The 14,392-nt window shown below is 46.8% G+C and overlaps 1 protein-coding gene and 1 long non-coding RNA gene across 2 annotated transcripts in view; both read left to right on the top strand.

Annotated features, from left to right (window-relative positions):
* SLC25A20 (solute carrier family 25 member 20) overlaps positions 1 to 14,392 on the top strand; it is a 46,122-nt gene that overhangs the window by 9,687 nt on the left and 22,043 nt on the right. Inside the window, exon 3 of the mRNA XM_029050842.2 lies at positions 10,660 to 10,787. Within this exon, the coding sequence (XP_028906675.1) occupies positions 10,660 to 10,787 (128 nt within the window). The remainder of the gene's footprint in view (positions 1 to 10,659; positions 10,788 to 14,392) is intronic.
* LOC114806464 lies at positions 1,505 to 9,113 on the top strand. Its single transcript, XR_003754502.1, has 2 exons — positions 1,505 to 4,316; positions 7,752 to 9,113. It is a non-coding gene; the product is annotated as an uncharacterized LOC114806464 (long non-coding RNA).

Below are 14,392 nucleotides of genomic sequence, written 5' to 3'. Positions count from 1 at the left end.
GAGTATACAGGTGGAGATTAGACACAGGCCCTGTCCTTTGAGGGCTTCTAATCTATGAAGGAAGGAGCACCAGGTAAGGGGAGTTAGGAGGAGTGTCAGGGAGCCAAGGTGGTGAAAGGTTGGGGGAACCCAGGGGCTAGAATGAAGGGGAGGGCCAGACTGCAGGTAAAGAGGGCTGATTCCCCAATTAAAGGTCCATGTAGAAAGAAGATGATTTAGGACAGTCACCAGATGATGTTGGGGCAATCAGTTAATTAGTAGTATTTATTGAGCACTTAACTGCGTGCAGAACACTGTACTAGGTGTTTGGAAGAGTATAGTTTAACAGAGTGGGTAGATACGTTCCTTGCCCACAGTAAAGCAAGGTAAACCCACAGGTAGTTAATTCAGGACGAGCAATAGACAAACAGGAATTAGCCAGAGGGCCAGAATCAGGGGAGAACATCAGGCATACTTCTGTCAACAGGAAGGTAAAGTCCAGGAGAGAACTTGCATGATCTGGGCCAGAGAGCCAGATCATGAAAACTCGTTATAGGATTCTAATGAGGTTTTTCTTTATTTTGGTTTTATAAGAATCATCCCACTTAAAACAGTTCATAAAAATGGCATTACATTAAACTACTTTAAAATACAAGTGCTGTTTTACCTAATTTCTGGTGGCTTCTCTGCCATTTACCCCATTGCTTTCTTCATAACTCCATGCCCATCACCTGATCTCCCCCTAAACAATTTTGCATTTTTGCTTCCGCATAAAAACCTTTTAATTTTACCGGTACAATTAAGAGCACATTTGAGATTGGTTAGAACCATTTCAAATCCCAGCTCCACCGCTTGCTTGCTGTGAGACCTTGGGCAAGCCACCTAATGTCTCTGTGCCTCAGTTTCCTCATCTATAAAATGGTGATTCAGTACTTGTTTTTCTCCCCCTCAGGCTGTGAACCCCACGTGGAACAGAGACTGTGTCTATTCCGCTTATATCGTCTCTACCCAAGCACTCAATACAGTGCTTAGTACACAGTAAGCCCTTAAATGCTATTTTTATTGTTTTTATTATTATTACTACTGTTGAAACAGTAATACCAAGAATAAGTCTTAAGTGCAGTTCATGATTATTGGTTATAAAAGCATTTTATATCCCTGTCCAGGTCACCTTTCTCCTAGGTCTATATCGTCCCAAATCCTCTGGCCACTTGGCAGTCAAATATAATATGTTCCTGTGTTCCCCTCGCCTTACAACCTATTATTATTATTAATAATGATAATAATTGTGTTATTTGTTAAGTGCTTACTGTGTGCCAGTTTACTAGGTGCTGGGGCAGATACAATATCCTCAGGTCCCACGTGGGGCTCACTGTCTAAGGGGGGAGAACAGATATCAAATCCCCATTTTGCAGATGAGGGAGTCAAAGAGAAGCAAAGTGACCTGCCTATGGTCATGCAGCAGGCAAGTGCAAATGGCAGAGCTGGGATTAGAACCCAGATCCTCTGACTCCCAGACCTTTGCTCTTTCCACTAGACCACATTGCTTCCTTTTTCTTGGGCAACACTTATCACTGTTGCCCCGGGCCTTCATACATGGCCGGCCATATTACATCTTCCTGTTTCCTGCTCAGGTTTAGTGTGTTTAAAATTTTAAAGGACATCCTTTGAATTGGCTCTGAAATGGCAGTTTCTTTAACTTTTTTTTTATGATATGTTCTACTGTCTTAAGAACACACTGGTTAAAGAGGTATGATTATGGTTATTGTCTTCTTTACTGTCCAACCTATTTAGACTGGGGGATCGCACCGTAAGTCCTCGGTGTTTCCCGTTGTGTTATTCTTTGGACAACTTCTCTGCCACAGCTGCCTGAACTCCCTCCCACCCCCTTTTTCTGTAGAAAAGAGCTGAAACGAAGACTGTCTTCAGGTAGAACCCTTCCCATAGTGGAAGTTACTCCTTGCTGTGGGTAATAGGCCTTGGTCCCTGACTGAGAGATTTTAAACTTCCTTTCTACCCACTTTCTCCCCGTACAGACTGTAACTTATTCTTCTCATCCTCCTGTAGCTTCTTTCAGCCTCAGGGGATAAGGACATGAGGGGAATTCCCCCAGTCTTCCAGCCACTCCCAGCATCGTGCTGCTTCTTTTTTTTTTTAAAGTGTGTTGAACCCCCTGAAGTGTAGGTGTGACCCTCTACCCCTGTACAGAGATGGGGCTAGAGTAGGGCATAGAAGAGTAGTATTTATGTGCCAGGGTGTTTCCTGGCCCAATGGAAGGGATGTGTTGTTCTATCTTTCCCCCGGCACTCTCTGGCCATCCTGTGTTATTTGAAAATCTGGTCCTGCACTGGGAGCTGCTGGGAACGGAGAGGGAAAGCCCCTTGCTTGGTTCCAGGCCACTGGCCAGTCCACATTGGTTTAGAACAACACATGCAAGTATGTAGCCTTGTGCTTTCCTGGGCAATTGTAACTTTGCCCAAATGAGTGATAATTTCCCTACGTATTCCAAGAGTCTAGCTAATGAGTAAGTTGCCTTCTGGTTACACTTTGTCCTCCGATTTGAGCATGTCCCCATCCACGTTTTTACTCCCATCCTGGGGATTATTCACTGATCAACTTTTGCTGTGACTTTGAGGAGATGGGCAGGACTACTAAAATCATGCCCTTACAGAATTTGTAAGGAGGAATTGGTAGGAATGGACCCGATGTTTGAAGAGCTCTTGGAAGAGATGAGCATAACAGAAATCGCGATCTTCAGCTGCTCATGCGGTGGAGTCACACGAGGTGGACATGGTCTCGCCGAAGCCGTTTATAGCCTTATCGGAGATGCATCAACAAACGCACTGGGAAGGAGGGACTCGAGACTAGTGACGAGCAGTGGATGCGTCTCTTTTTCTCTGACAACTATGTTGCATTTGTAGAATGAGGCAGCTCAGCTGGAAAGGAAAACGCAAGCTGTGGCTGCACAAAATTGGGCTCGAGATGAATGAGCACATCGGAAATGCCAGCAGGCCATCCAGCCCAGTCTTTTGTCTCTGATAATGGCAACAGGAGACTTGGAGCAGTGTGATGATTACCATTTCCCACACTGCCACCCCTTTGGTTAACGTTTCCCTCGAACATCCCTACCTGTTCTTCTAACCCATTACTGACTTCTCGTTCATGAATTTAGCCAAACTCCTCTTAAAGCGGCTGATAATTCCTTCCTACGCAACTCCCTGTGTTAACCCATTCCATATGTTGATCAACGTCTGCCTTAAAAATTGCTTCCTTCAGTTGATCTTAAATACCTTCAAACTTCAGGGGGTCCCCTGTTGCCCTTGCGGGGAGGGGCCTGAACAGCAATTCTTTGTTAATCCTGTCCACACCCTAAATGATTTTAAATAATTTGGTGTCTCCTTATATGTTGGTTTCTCCATCCCCCTGATCATTTTGGTTGCCCTTTCCTATACCTTGACCAGCTCTATTACGTCCTTTCTGAGATGCAGTGACTAAGACGGTGTACAGTATTCCAAATGTGGGCATACTGTGGTTTTATAGAATGGCAAAGCTCTATCTTTTTTTTCTCCCCTTGCTGGTGATGCCCAGCATTCCATTGACTTTTTTGGCTGCTGCTGTACACCGGACCGACGATTCAGAAGAATGGTTAGCACTAACTGAAATCCCTCTCCTGGGCTGCGACCGATTGCTCCGAAGCCCTTGGTGTGTAATTGTAATTTTCCGAGGTGCATGACCTTGCATCTGCCTCGTACTGAAGCTCGTCTGCTCTTCTCCATCCTACTCGTTCAGTTCTCCGAGGTCTGCCTGCAGTTTATCCCCATCGGCAAGGCTTTTAACCACCTGGAAGAACTTAATATCATCTGCAGACTTGGAGACTTTCATTGCACGTCTCCTTGAAATAGAATAAAAGAGTGTCTCATCGGTTTGCATTCCTGGAAGGCTGAATGAGGGTCAATCGTATGAAAGATATGATAGGACTGAATCTGAGAGAGAGTTAATTGGTGAAATTAGGACCCTGCAGGACCAAAAATCTCAAGCCCAGCCTAGCCAAAAGGGGGCCTTCTAACTGGCTCACAATCTGTCTTTCTCTTAGCCAGGTTCAGCCAGGCTCAACATGATTTCCAGGAGGAGGGAAAGGCGGGGACCAGGGAACTTCCATAAAGGCATACCCCGGGTTCAATCATCCCACGATCCAACCACCCCTGGGGATGCAGCCAGTATTGCTTGATGCCTTGCCCTGGGTTACCACCGTCCCAGGGATACGACCTGTATTGCTTGACGCCTCACCTCGCATATATGCCTGACCGGCCCCGGCGAACCGGCCGAGCACTCAGTAGGTAAGTAAACCCCTCCCTGTGCCCTCCCCACCTGGGCTGAGATTAAGCAATCAACTGATTGCATCTCGAAAGAAACTCTGCCCACAGTGGATGTTTTTCAGGGTGTTGAAGAGGCCCCCTAAGCAGATAACCAAAGGCGATGTTGAACTGGGGAGGCAAAGCGTGCAATAGGTCAAGCAGAAGTCAGTGCATTAATTACTTCTGAATCAGAGGGACTGCTGTCCAAGGGCCTCATCAAACTGTGACAATTCAATGCGTCATTGAAGGAGGCCGAAGAGCATACTTCTATTCTGCAGCCTCCTGTAAAAACTCATGACCTTCTTGCAACTCAAATGGTTTCATAGTGTGGTATTTTTCTTTGAATTACTCTGAAAGGTGAAACGAGTTGTGGTGAGGTTTATCTTTACCAAAATAATAGCACTTAAGGTTAGTCGATCGGTGCTATTTATTGAGTGCTTACTGTACTAAGCGTTTGGGAGAAGCAGCATGGCTCAGTGGAAAGAGCCAGGGCTTGGGAGTCAGATCATGGGTTCAAATCCCGGCTCTGCCATGTGGCAGCTGTGTGACTGTGGGCAAGTCACTTCTCTGTGCCTCAGTTACCTCATCTGTAAAATGGGGATTAACTGTGAGCCTCACGTGGGACAACCTGATTACCCTGCATCTACCCCAGCGCTTAGAACAGTGCTCTGCACATAGTAAGCACTTAACAAATAACCAACATTATTATTACAATATAACAGAGTTGGTAGTCACGTTTCCCTGCCCACAGTGAGCTTACAGTGTAGAGGAGGAATCGCACATAACTTTTCCAGAGGTTCTGTACCAGATATTGATTTATAACTTGTAAGGTCATGGGACAATGTAACCCCCAAACCAATCGTTCATGACTCCATTTTCCAAGTACCCAAGTGTATCGGGGGTACACCTGTTTCCCTAACCCTACTGATCCCCAGTGGTAACTTGTGCACGCTCAGTAGTCTGTTTGATATGTAAGTGCTGCAGGGAGCTATCGTCCTGGCATTGCTTAGAAGATGGAGTTAGCACAAGGTCACCTCTGCCTGTAAGAGTACTGGGGTGTGGGCCTAAGGAAGGCCAACCTGGGAGGGATGCAAGCCTCCCTGCCCATGCCTGTTCTGACTTCCGGCTGGGTCATCATCCTGCGCAGCCTGTGCGGGGATCTAGGTGGTGAGGGAGGAGAGAAAGGGCCTGATCTCCATTAATCTATTAGTCCATCCACTCATTTTTCGGGTAGTTGTTAAGCACTTACTACATGTCAAACACAGTTCTAAGTGCTGGGGACGGTACAAGTGAATTAGGTTGGACACCGTCCCTGTCCCACATGGGGCTCACAGTTCAAGTAGGAGGGAGAACAGGGATTAAATCCCCATTTTACAGTTGAGGAAACTGAGGCACAGAGAAGTTAAATGACTTGCTCAAGGTCATACAGCAACCATTTGGCAGAGCCAGGTTTAGAACCCAGTTCTTCCGACTCCCAGGCCAGTGCTTTTTTTCCATATGTCATGCTGCTTCTCCAGGAATCTCTTTATCAGATTAGCAGGGGACAGAACCTGTGTTTTTGAAAAACACATGTAAAGTGTTTATGGTTTTACCAAATTCTGGCCCTAAAAATTGGCGCTGACTAGTTTCAGATCATTAGAAGATGAGTCACGTTTAAAACGACGGTAACATTTAGTGGTAACAGTGAAGAAGTGGGAATGTGCTCATTAGCCTTTGCACATAAACCATCTGTTTTGGTAAGTTTTATTCTCTTTTCCCCTGTTCTGATTATACATCAAACAATTGAAAAGCAGGCTGAAGCTGATTTACCCACTTCCCATCAAGAGAGAGGTATTGGGAATAAAAAAGAGCAATTGACCCAACAATGATTGAATTGGATGACCATAGGGGGGGCAGGAGGTATGTTGGTAGACACGTTCCCCTGCCCACAGTGAGCTTACAGTGTAGAGGAGGAATCACATATAACTTTTCCAGAGGTTCTGTACCATATTGATTTATAACTTGTAAGGTCATGGGAAAATGTACCCCCAAACCAATCGTTCATGACTCCATTTTCCAAGTACCCAAGTGTATCTGGTTCAAGGATGCCATGTGAATATGAAAACGGTCACCGTCCCCATCACTGCCCTGAAAGAAAAGCCATTTACATTGTGTGAGCTGGCCAGAAATGGAGTTGGGAACATAGCCCTAAATGAAACCAGCCCACCCCATGAAGGACAGCCACAAAGATGAGCAGCGGATGTACCTTCTTTTGGAGATGCCGTCGCTCTATAGAATGGTGGTTATCGGGGCCTGGCTTTGCAATCAGATGATCCTCAGTATTGGACCTTCCGAACCCACCCAGAGGTATAAATGCCCATCTGATGATGCTGTACCTGCCCCTGAAACAAAAGTACCTTGCCACTTTTATAAGTACATATGCTCCCACAGTGACAGTAAAAGTAAAGGAACGATTCTACCAAGGTTTAGATCAACTCAATGCAAGAGTAGCGACAGCTGAAAACCTTTTTAGTGGATGATTTAAATGTTCAAGTTGGTGGTGATGCTCAAACTGTGAAGATCATTCAACCACCTTTGCTCCGAAAATGCCAAACATCAGGTTTTGATCACCAACGCCATCTTTTGAAGAAGTGTTTTTGAAGGACTGTAAGCTCTTTGTGGGTAGGCAATGTGTCTACCAACTCTGTGGTGTTGTAGTAATAATAATAATAATAATGGCATTTGTTAAACACTTACTATGTGCCAGGCACCATACTAAGTGCTGATGGATACAAGCAAATCAGATTGAACATTGTCTCTTGTCCCACGTGGGGGTCCCAGGCTCAGTCCCCATTTTACAGATGAGGTAACTGAGGCACAGAGAAATGAAGTGACTTGCCCAAGGTCATACAGCAGGCATGTGGGAGAGTCGGGTTTAGAACCCATAACCATCAGACTCCCAGGCCCGTGCTCTATCCACTATGCCATGCTGCTTCTCAAGTGTACTTCTCAAGTTGTATCCTCCCAAATGCTTAGTCCAGTGCTCTGCACACAGTAAGTGCTCAATAAATATTGATTGATGGATTGAAGAGTTGGGGGTCAGCCTCACTACTGCTGTATGGTCTTCATAGAACTTGTGAAAGCATTCGATACCATCAGTAGGTGGAAACCAGAAATTGCTTGGTAAATTTTGCTGCCCAGAGAAGTCCATTAAAATTCCCGAATGCTTTACCACTGCTTCCGATAGCAGTGTCGGAGCCGAAAGGGTCCTGTCTAATTCAGTTCCCGTCGCCAGTGTGGTAAAGCAGGGATGTGAAGTGGGGCTGGTCCCGTTCAATTTATTGTACTCATCCATGCTGGAAGATGTAAAATGGAACCTGGATGCTGTCATTAATATATACCTTTCTGTTCCTCTGGGACAATCTCTGAACTCTACAGGCTATGAACATCATCCAAAGTCCTAGAGTCAGTCATTCAAGTAATTTCCTTGTGCCGATTACTGCACCGTAGAGGCACACTCCCAAGAAGATGCAAATGATTGTAAACTCCTTTGCCGTATCAGCTAGCCACTGTGGAGAAAAGGGATGTATCAGTCTGCACCAGGGAAGCCCTATGCTGAGCCAGAAAGATGTAGACAGCGGTCACAGAATCGTCATCTCAGCAGCATGTTGTCCAACAATGGAGTGATAGACAAGGGAGTAGAAACTTGAATTGAGAAGGTCAGCAATCAGACAATCACCGATAGCGGACCTTCTGAACCTGCCCAGAGGTATGAGTGACCGTCTGATGATGCCCTATCTGCCACTGAAAGAGAAGGGCCATGCCACCATTTTCAGCACATGTGCCCTCACAGTGACAGTAGAGAAAAGGAACAATTCTACCAAGATTTAGATAAACTCAAGACAAGAGTAGCCACAGCTGAAAAACTGTTTTGAAAGGGTGATTTTAATGTTCGAGTTGGTGGTGATGCTCAAACTGCGGAGAAGGTCACTGGGGGCTGTCGAACAATGTGGCAGCAGCCTGTTACTGGGCTCTCCAGCAAACCACAGGTCTACAGAGCTCTAGTGCGGGCTGCCCTTCTTTACGCTTGTGACACTCGGGCTCCCCACAGCACCACATCCGACACCGTGAAACCTTCCTCTGTATCACTCGTAAGCCATACCGAACATCACGTCACAAGGCAGGATTACAGCCAGTGAAGTCCAAGAGCATGGTCAGCCTTCTAGCACTGAAGCTCTGCTCACTGCAATCCAGTTTTGCCAAGTGGGACATGGGAGGAGAACAGGTGACAGTAGGATGACAGGATACCCAAGCAGATGCTATATCCTGAGTTAAAATTGGGAAACAGATCAAAGAGGGCAGGGGAAATTTTTTAAAGATGCAGTAGAACAGGGCATCAGTGCTGATTTCAGCTGAAAATTGGGAATCTGTTGGCACAGAGAGGCCAGCGTGGCACACTGCAGTTAAGGAAGGAATCAAAGCTTCGGAAGGATCGGAAGACAAGGAGGCCAAGCTCCGAGCACAACGGAGGACAGTTTTTGTGTGCGCAGAGTGTGGTCGGGACTGTGGGCCCTGCATTGACCTTTTTCACTGTCCCCAGGGATCCTCATCTGTCAGTGGCATTTTTATTAAATTCATAGGACAAGTCTATATACGGCTGGATCGGATCATGGTTCGACCCGTGATCTCAGGTTCTCAATTTCTCGAAGCTCTAGTATTTAGTAAATGTTCATGTGTACATGGCACAGTTCCAGTACCTACCATAATGAATAAAGTCAGCGAGATTCCTCCTTCCCACCACATGCTTACAGATAAAAATAGTGTATTTCCATGTCTGTTAAATTACTTTTTGTCATCTCTATGGTAGACGCAGTACGTTTCCTCCCTCTTTTCTCATCAAGATTGACTATGTACCTTTAGTCATTTCTGTTTATCTTCTCTTGGCTCTTCCCCCCCATTAGCTCAGCCTCAACAAGTCTGAGCCGCCTTAACTGATGAAGTGCCCCAGTGCACCAGTATTGTTTTTATCTGTTCAAGGGTGGCACTATTGATGATGGCATTATTTAAACACTCTGTGCCAGGCACTGTGTCAAGCGGGGGTAGATACCAGATAATCACATTGGACCCAGTCCCTGTTTGACATGGCATTCATAGTCTGAAGGTAGGGAGAGTGGGTAGTTTAGCCCCATTTTACAGATGAGGAAACTGAGTCCCAGAGACGCTGTGACCTGCCCAAGGCAAAGCCTAAGCCTTGGTCTAGACTAGAACCTGGGTCTCTTAACTCTCAGCCCGGCGCTCTTTCCACTTAGGCCAAGCCGCAACTCGGGCCTAAGGTTTAAGCTATCGGGCCCTTTAGAATCTGGTTGAAAAAGGAACTGTTAGAACCGCTCTGCGTGGAAGGACTCGGCAGAGGAAATGCAATGGTATACTCAGTTCTGCCAGAGCAGCTGCTTTTTCTACACATTTTAGCTAGAACGTCGTTTGGGAATCGGGGAAAGTTCTTCCACCAAAATGATCTTGTCTGAATATGGTCTGTTGTAATGTTGGAAAAAAGCGCACACAAACGACCTTGGCCCCTTTGAGTATTACAGCCTGAGTTTTTCTTAATGTGGGCTTCTGGCAAGCATGAAACCCCAACATTAGAGAACTAGGTGTACACCTTAAAACTGGCTCTTTCCAGGCTCTCTTGGCAAATAGCACTATGCTTGCATTGCTTAGGCAGTGCCATTTCTTTGGCCTTCGTAAGAGTCTCTTCTTTTTTTGTTAAATATGATTAATAACGGTCAAAACTGTGGTCTTTACTGCGTGGACTTAGGATAGGACTTTTCAAGCTTTTTAAGAAACTGCACTCCTATGGTATCAAGGTTTCCCCTGAAGAACATCTCTTCCTCACTTTTCCATACTCATCCACTCCATACCTTCTTCTCTAAGACTGCCCCCCCGCCAATCCATCCCCTCACTCCAACACATATCTCTACTCACTCACAGAGAAATCTGTACCAGAGCTGTGTTATGGTAAAGTGAAAAGCAGCAGCCTGAGAAGGTGATAGATGAAAATAGATCCCTGTAGACCTCTAAGCCCGAGGCCCCGAACAAGGCCATTTCACCACCTGTGCTGCCACGTCCTATCGGGGTCCCCAAAGTTTCCCTTACCAGCCCCCGTTGTTTGCTGTAATGGTCGTACCTCCTCCTCTCCTGCCCTTCCTGGGGTTTGTGAACCCATGGATGGTAACTTCTGATATAGGCCAAAGGAGGAAAGCAGTCAGTTACAGGGTGAATTTCTCCCTTTTTCACCTGAAGAAATTTTCCCTGTAAACACCCACAAGTGTGCTTTGTGTTTTTGCAGGGCATCCAGGGCCTGTACCGGGGAATGACGGCACCAATCATTGGGGTGACACCCATGTTTGCTGTGTGCTTCTTTGGATTTGGTTTGGGAAAGAGACTCCAACAGAAAACCCCGGATGACATCCTGAGGTAAGTTCTTCAAACTGTTTTAGACTTCTTACCCACCCTAGAGACTTTTACTTTAGGCTCCAGGGTGACGGAATGGCTGGGCGAAACAATTTCCCCATTTCCTTTAAAAGCCAAAATTTGAACTTTCCTGACTCATTTGAGTTGTCTGGAAAGTGTGTGGGTGTGGAGGGTGAAGAGGTGGTCCAGACGAAAAATCAGGCAGTCTGGGGGTGGATGCTATATAACAAATCCATTTCTTCCTCTCCCAGAGCAGAAAATCCATTAACCCAATGCACTCACCTTCCATATTTCCCTGTGAAAGAAACTAGCTCCAATAAGAGGCTGAGCTGACAAGTGAGGTAATGCCCCTTTGGGCAGCCTCCAGGCAGGTTCCTAGCCAAGGAAGGAGTCTTCCCTTAAAGCTCCATCCATTCTCTGAAAGAGGTGAAGTCTCAAGGGGGCCGTTATTTCTAGAAACAAAAAGAGAAAATGACACTGCCTTTCCCTCGTGCCTCCTCCCCTCCCCCCCATTTGTTTTATGTATTTCCTACTTCAACCTGGTGGTGCTGATACTGCAGTAATCATTTCTATTGTGTTTTATATTAATAGCATACTGGCAATAATTTAACTAGCTCTTGACCACAGCCAGACGAGGTAGAGCAGTATTATTTCCATATTTATTTTACATCTGAGGTCCACAGATGGTATCTCCTTGCCCGAGGGTCACAGAGTAGCAGTGTCCAAATTCAACTCTAGAGAGTCGACAAATCCCTCAGTGGTGTTTATTGAGCGCTTACTGGGTGCTGAGCACTTTCCGAGGTCCTGAGGTCTTCTGGCATCTCGTTAATTAAAAACAATAAACCTCCCCAAGTGCTGGGAGTAAGAAGTAATGAACGTGTTTGTCAAAGTGTCGGATGTCTAGGAGGGAGACCATCACATTATTCCTCTTATTGCCTCTGTCGGGGGCAGAATTCCAGGCTGGATGGACTATTAGACTTGTCCCAGCTAGGACATTGCTTATGTTCTTAGGCTATACAACAGCATATAGTTTCTACTCCTGAAGATGCTTCCCTGAGAGGGAATTACAAACCTGGAGTTGGCCATCTCTTGCGATGGGATCAGGGACCAAATTTTACTAAGGAAGGGGGCAGATTCATTCTGACACTGCATGTCTGCCTTGGTGGGGTTCCCTGGTGGGAAAGTTTACCTGTACACCAGTGAGATCCACTTTTCAAGTACCGTCAGTTGAGCTTTCCAGTTTAGGTAATAATAATGATAGTAATAATTGTGGTATTAAGCACTTACTATGTGCCAAGCACTGTACTGAGCGCTGGGGTAGATGCAAGGTAATTGGGCCCCACATAGGACTCACAATTGAAGTAGGAGGGATAACAGTATTAAATCCCCATTTTTGCAGACGAGAGAACTGAGGCACAGAAGAGTGAAGCGATTTTCCTGAGGTCACACAGCAGGTGCGCAGCAAAGTTGTGATTAGAACCCAGGTCCTCTGACTCCTAGGCCTGTGCTCTTTCCACTAGGTCACTCTGCTTCTGTAGAGCTCACAGGATGCTTAGACTGTGAGCCCCATGTGGGGCAGGGACTGTGTCTGACCCAATTAGCTTGTACCTACCCCACTGCTTAAAACAGTGCTTGACACACAGGAAGCTCTTAACAGATACCGTAATAGTTATTTTCACTATTATGGGCATTAGTTCCTCCCCGCGTAGGCTGTAAGACTTCGACTGAAGTCCAGACCTATGCCAGTTTCCGAGCAACCCACAACGCTTACGACCCGGGGGTCTGCTAGGCCCTGCTTGCTGACTTCCCCCACCATTCTTAGGCTCTGTCCCTGATGTTATGCCCAAATGCTGCAGGTAAATAAATTCCCTTGCTCTGCCCCGACCTTCCCCTGTTCCCAGCTGCTTTTTCGCCTCATCCCACCACGCCTGGTGCCACCTTTCTGCCGAACCGTGCTGTGTGGTACGATGCTTTGTGTCTCTCACCTTTGGTCTTGAAATTGGCTCTCATTGCGGCAGCCGCCACCAACACCCCTTCCTGTGTGCAACTCAGTTTCTCTGCTTCAGCCGGAGCTACGGGGACAGAGCCCGAGACTGACTGGGTGGGATGGGAGGGAGGGAGGGTGTTGTGTCCCTCTCTCTGTTCCTGTGGCCATGGCTAAGATAATAATAATAATAATTATGGCAGCCGTTATGCGCTTACTATGTGCCGAGCACCGTTCTAAGCACTGGGGTAGGTACAAGGTAATCAAGTTGTTCCACGGGGCGCTCACAGTCTCAATCCCCATTTTACAGATGAGGTAACTGAGGCACAGAGAAGTTAAGTGGCTTGCCCAGGGTCACCAAGCAGGCAGTTGGCAGAGCCGGGATTAGAACCCACATCATCTGACTGACTCCCAAGCTTGTGCTCTTACCACTAAGTCATGCTGCTTCCCATGGAGCATGAGAAGATGAGAAGAGGATGGAGGGGCAAGGGTGGGGGGCTGGAGTTGAAAGGAAAAGGGAACTAATGCACTGCATTATACAGTGAAGTTTGGTGTTGGGAGAGGATTGGCGTAAATTTAGGGAGTGGGGAGGGGTCAGCGGCTTCCTGGAGCTGTTAACTCTGCTGGATTGTACTCTCCCAAGCACTTAGTACAGGGCTCTGCCCATAGTAAGTGCTCAGTTGATTGGAGAGGAGGGGGAGGGTGGAGCAGGGAGGGAGGGAGAGAAAGAGCTGGACAGTAGTACTACTCACTTAGTCCACAAGCAGACCCCGAGCAGTGTGGTCTGTAAAGAGTTCAAAGGTGTGCCTGAGGTGTTCGGGAAGCACGTTATGAAGCAAAGAAGGTGGTGGTGGTGGTTAGACACATCCTTTGCTGAAGTCGGGAAAACTACTACCACAGTCAGACAAAGCTTCTACTTCTGCAGCTCCCTGCAAAGACTCGTCCTCGTATCACAGTGCTTCATTGACTTTAGGTAGTTGGAAGCGTAGCGTGACCACATTAACAAAGGTTAAACAACAGCCTGGCGAGTAAAATAATTTCACTATCTTTTCCAGAGGTTCTGGATCAGAACCTGATTTTAGCATATGTAGGTCTGAGGGAAGATGGACCCCGCGATGTAGCTGTTTCCGACACGACCGCGTTTTTAAGGAACGTAACTCTGTTGTGTTGGGGGGCCTGTTATTTTTTAACATTTATTGAATCCAGCTATGTGCACAGCACGATAGTGAACATGGAGTTTGACCCGGGCCCTGCCCGGTGAGCTTGCAATCTCTCTTAGGCAAAGTAGAGGGAGGGAAAAGGTAGGAATCTCGTCATCAGAGGAAAGAAAGGTGGCAGAGCAGCACAGTTCTGTGCCTGAGGCTAGGGACCAGTTTCATAACTACATGGGCACCCACACAACGTGCCCTGCAGGTGTCCTTTATAGGGACTTAAACAATCCTAGAGCGACAGACTCTGACTCAGCACAACCCTCTACCCAGTACTGCTCCAACCCTGCCTTAAACCAAGAGGCCTTCCCAGACTGAGCTCCCCTTCTCCCTCTACTCCCTCTACCGCCCCCCCTTCACCTCTCCGCAGCTTAACCCTCCTTTCCCCCCATTTCCCTCTGCTCCTCCCCTTCTAC

Source organism: Ornithorhynchus anatinus, chromosome X1 (genome assembly GCF_004115215.2).
Source record: "Ornithorhynchus anatinus isolate Pmale09 chromosome X1, mOrnAna1.pri.v4, whole genome shotgun sequence".
Lineage (NCBI taxonomy): Eukaryota > Metazoa > Chordata > Mammalia > Monotremata > Ornithorhynchidae > Ornithorhynchus > Ornithorhynchus anatinus.
Note: the sequence above shows the minus strand (reverse complement) of the source record. Positions and strands in the feature narration are given on the sequence as shown.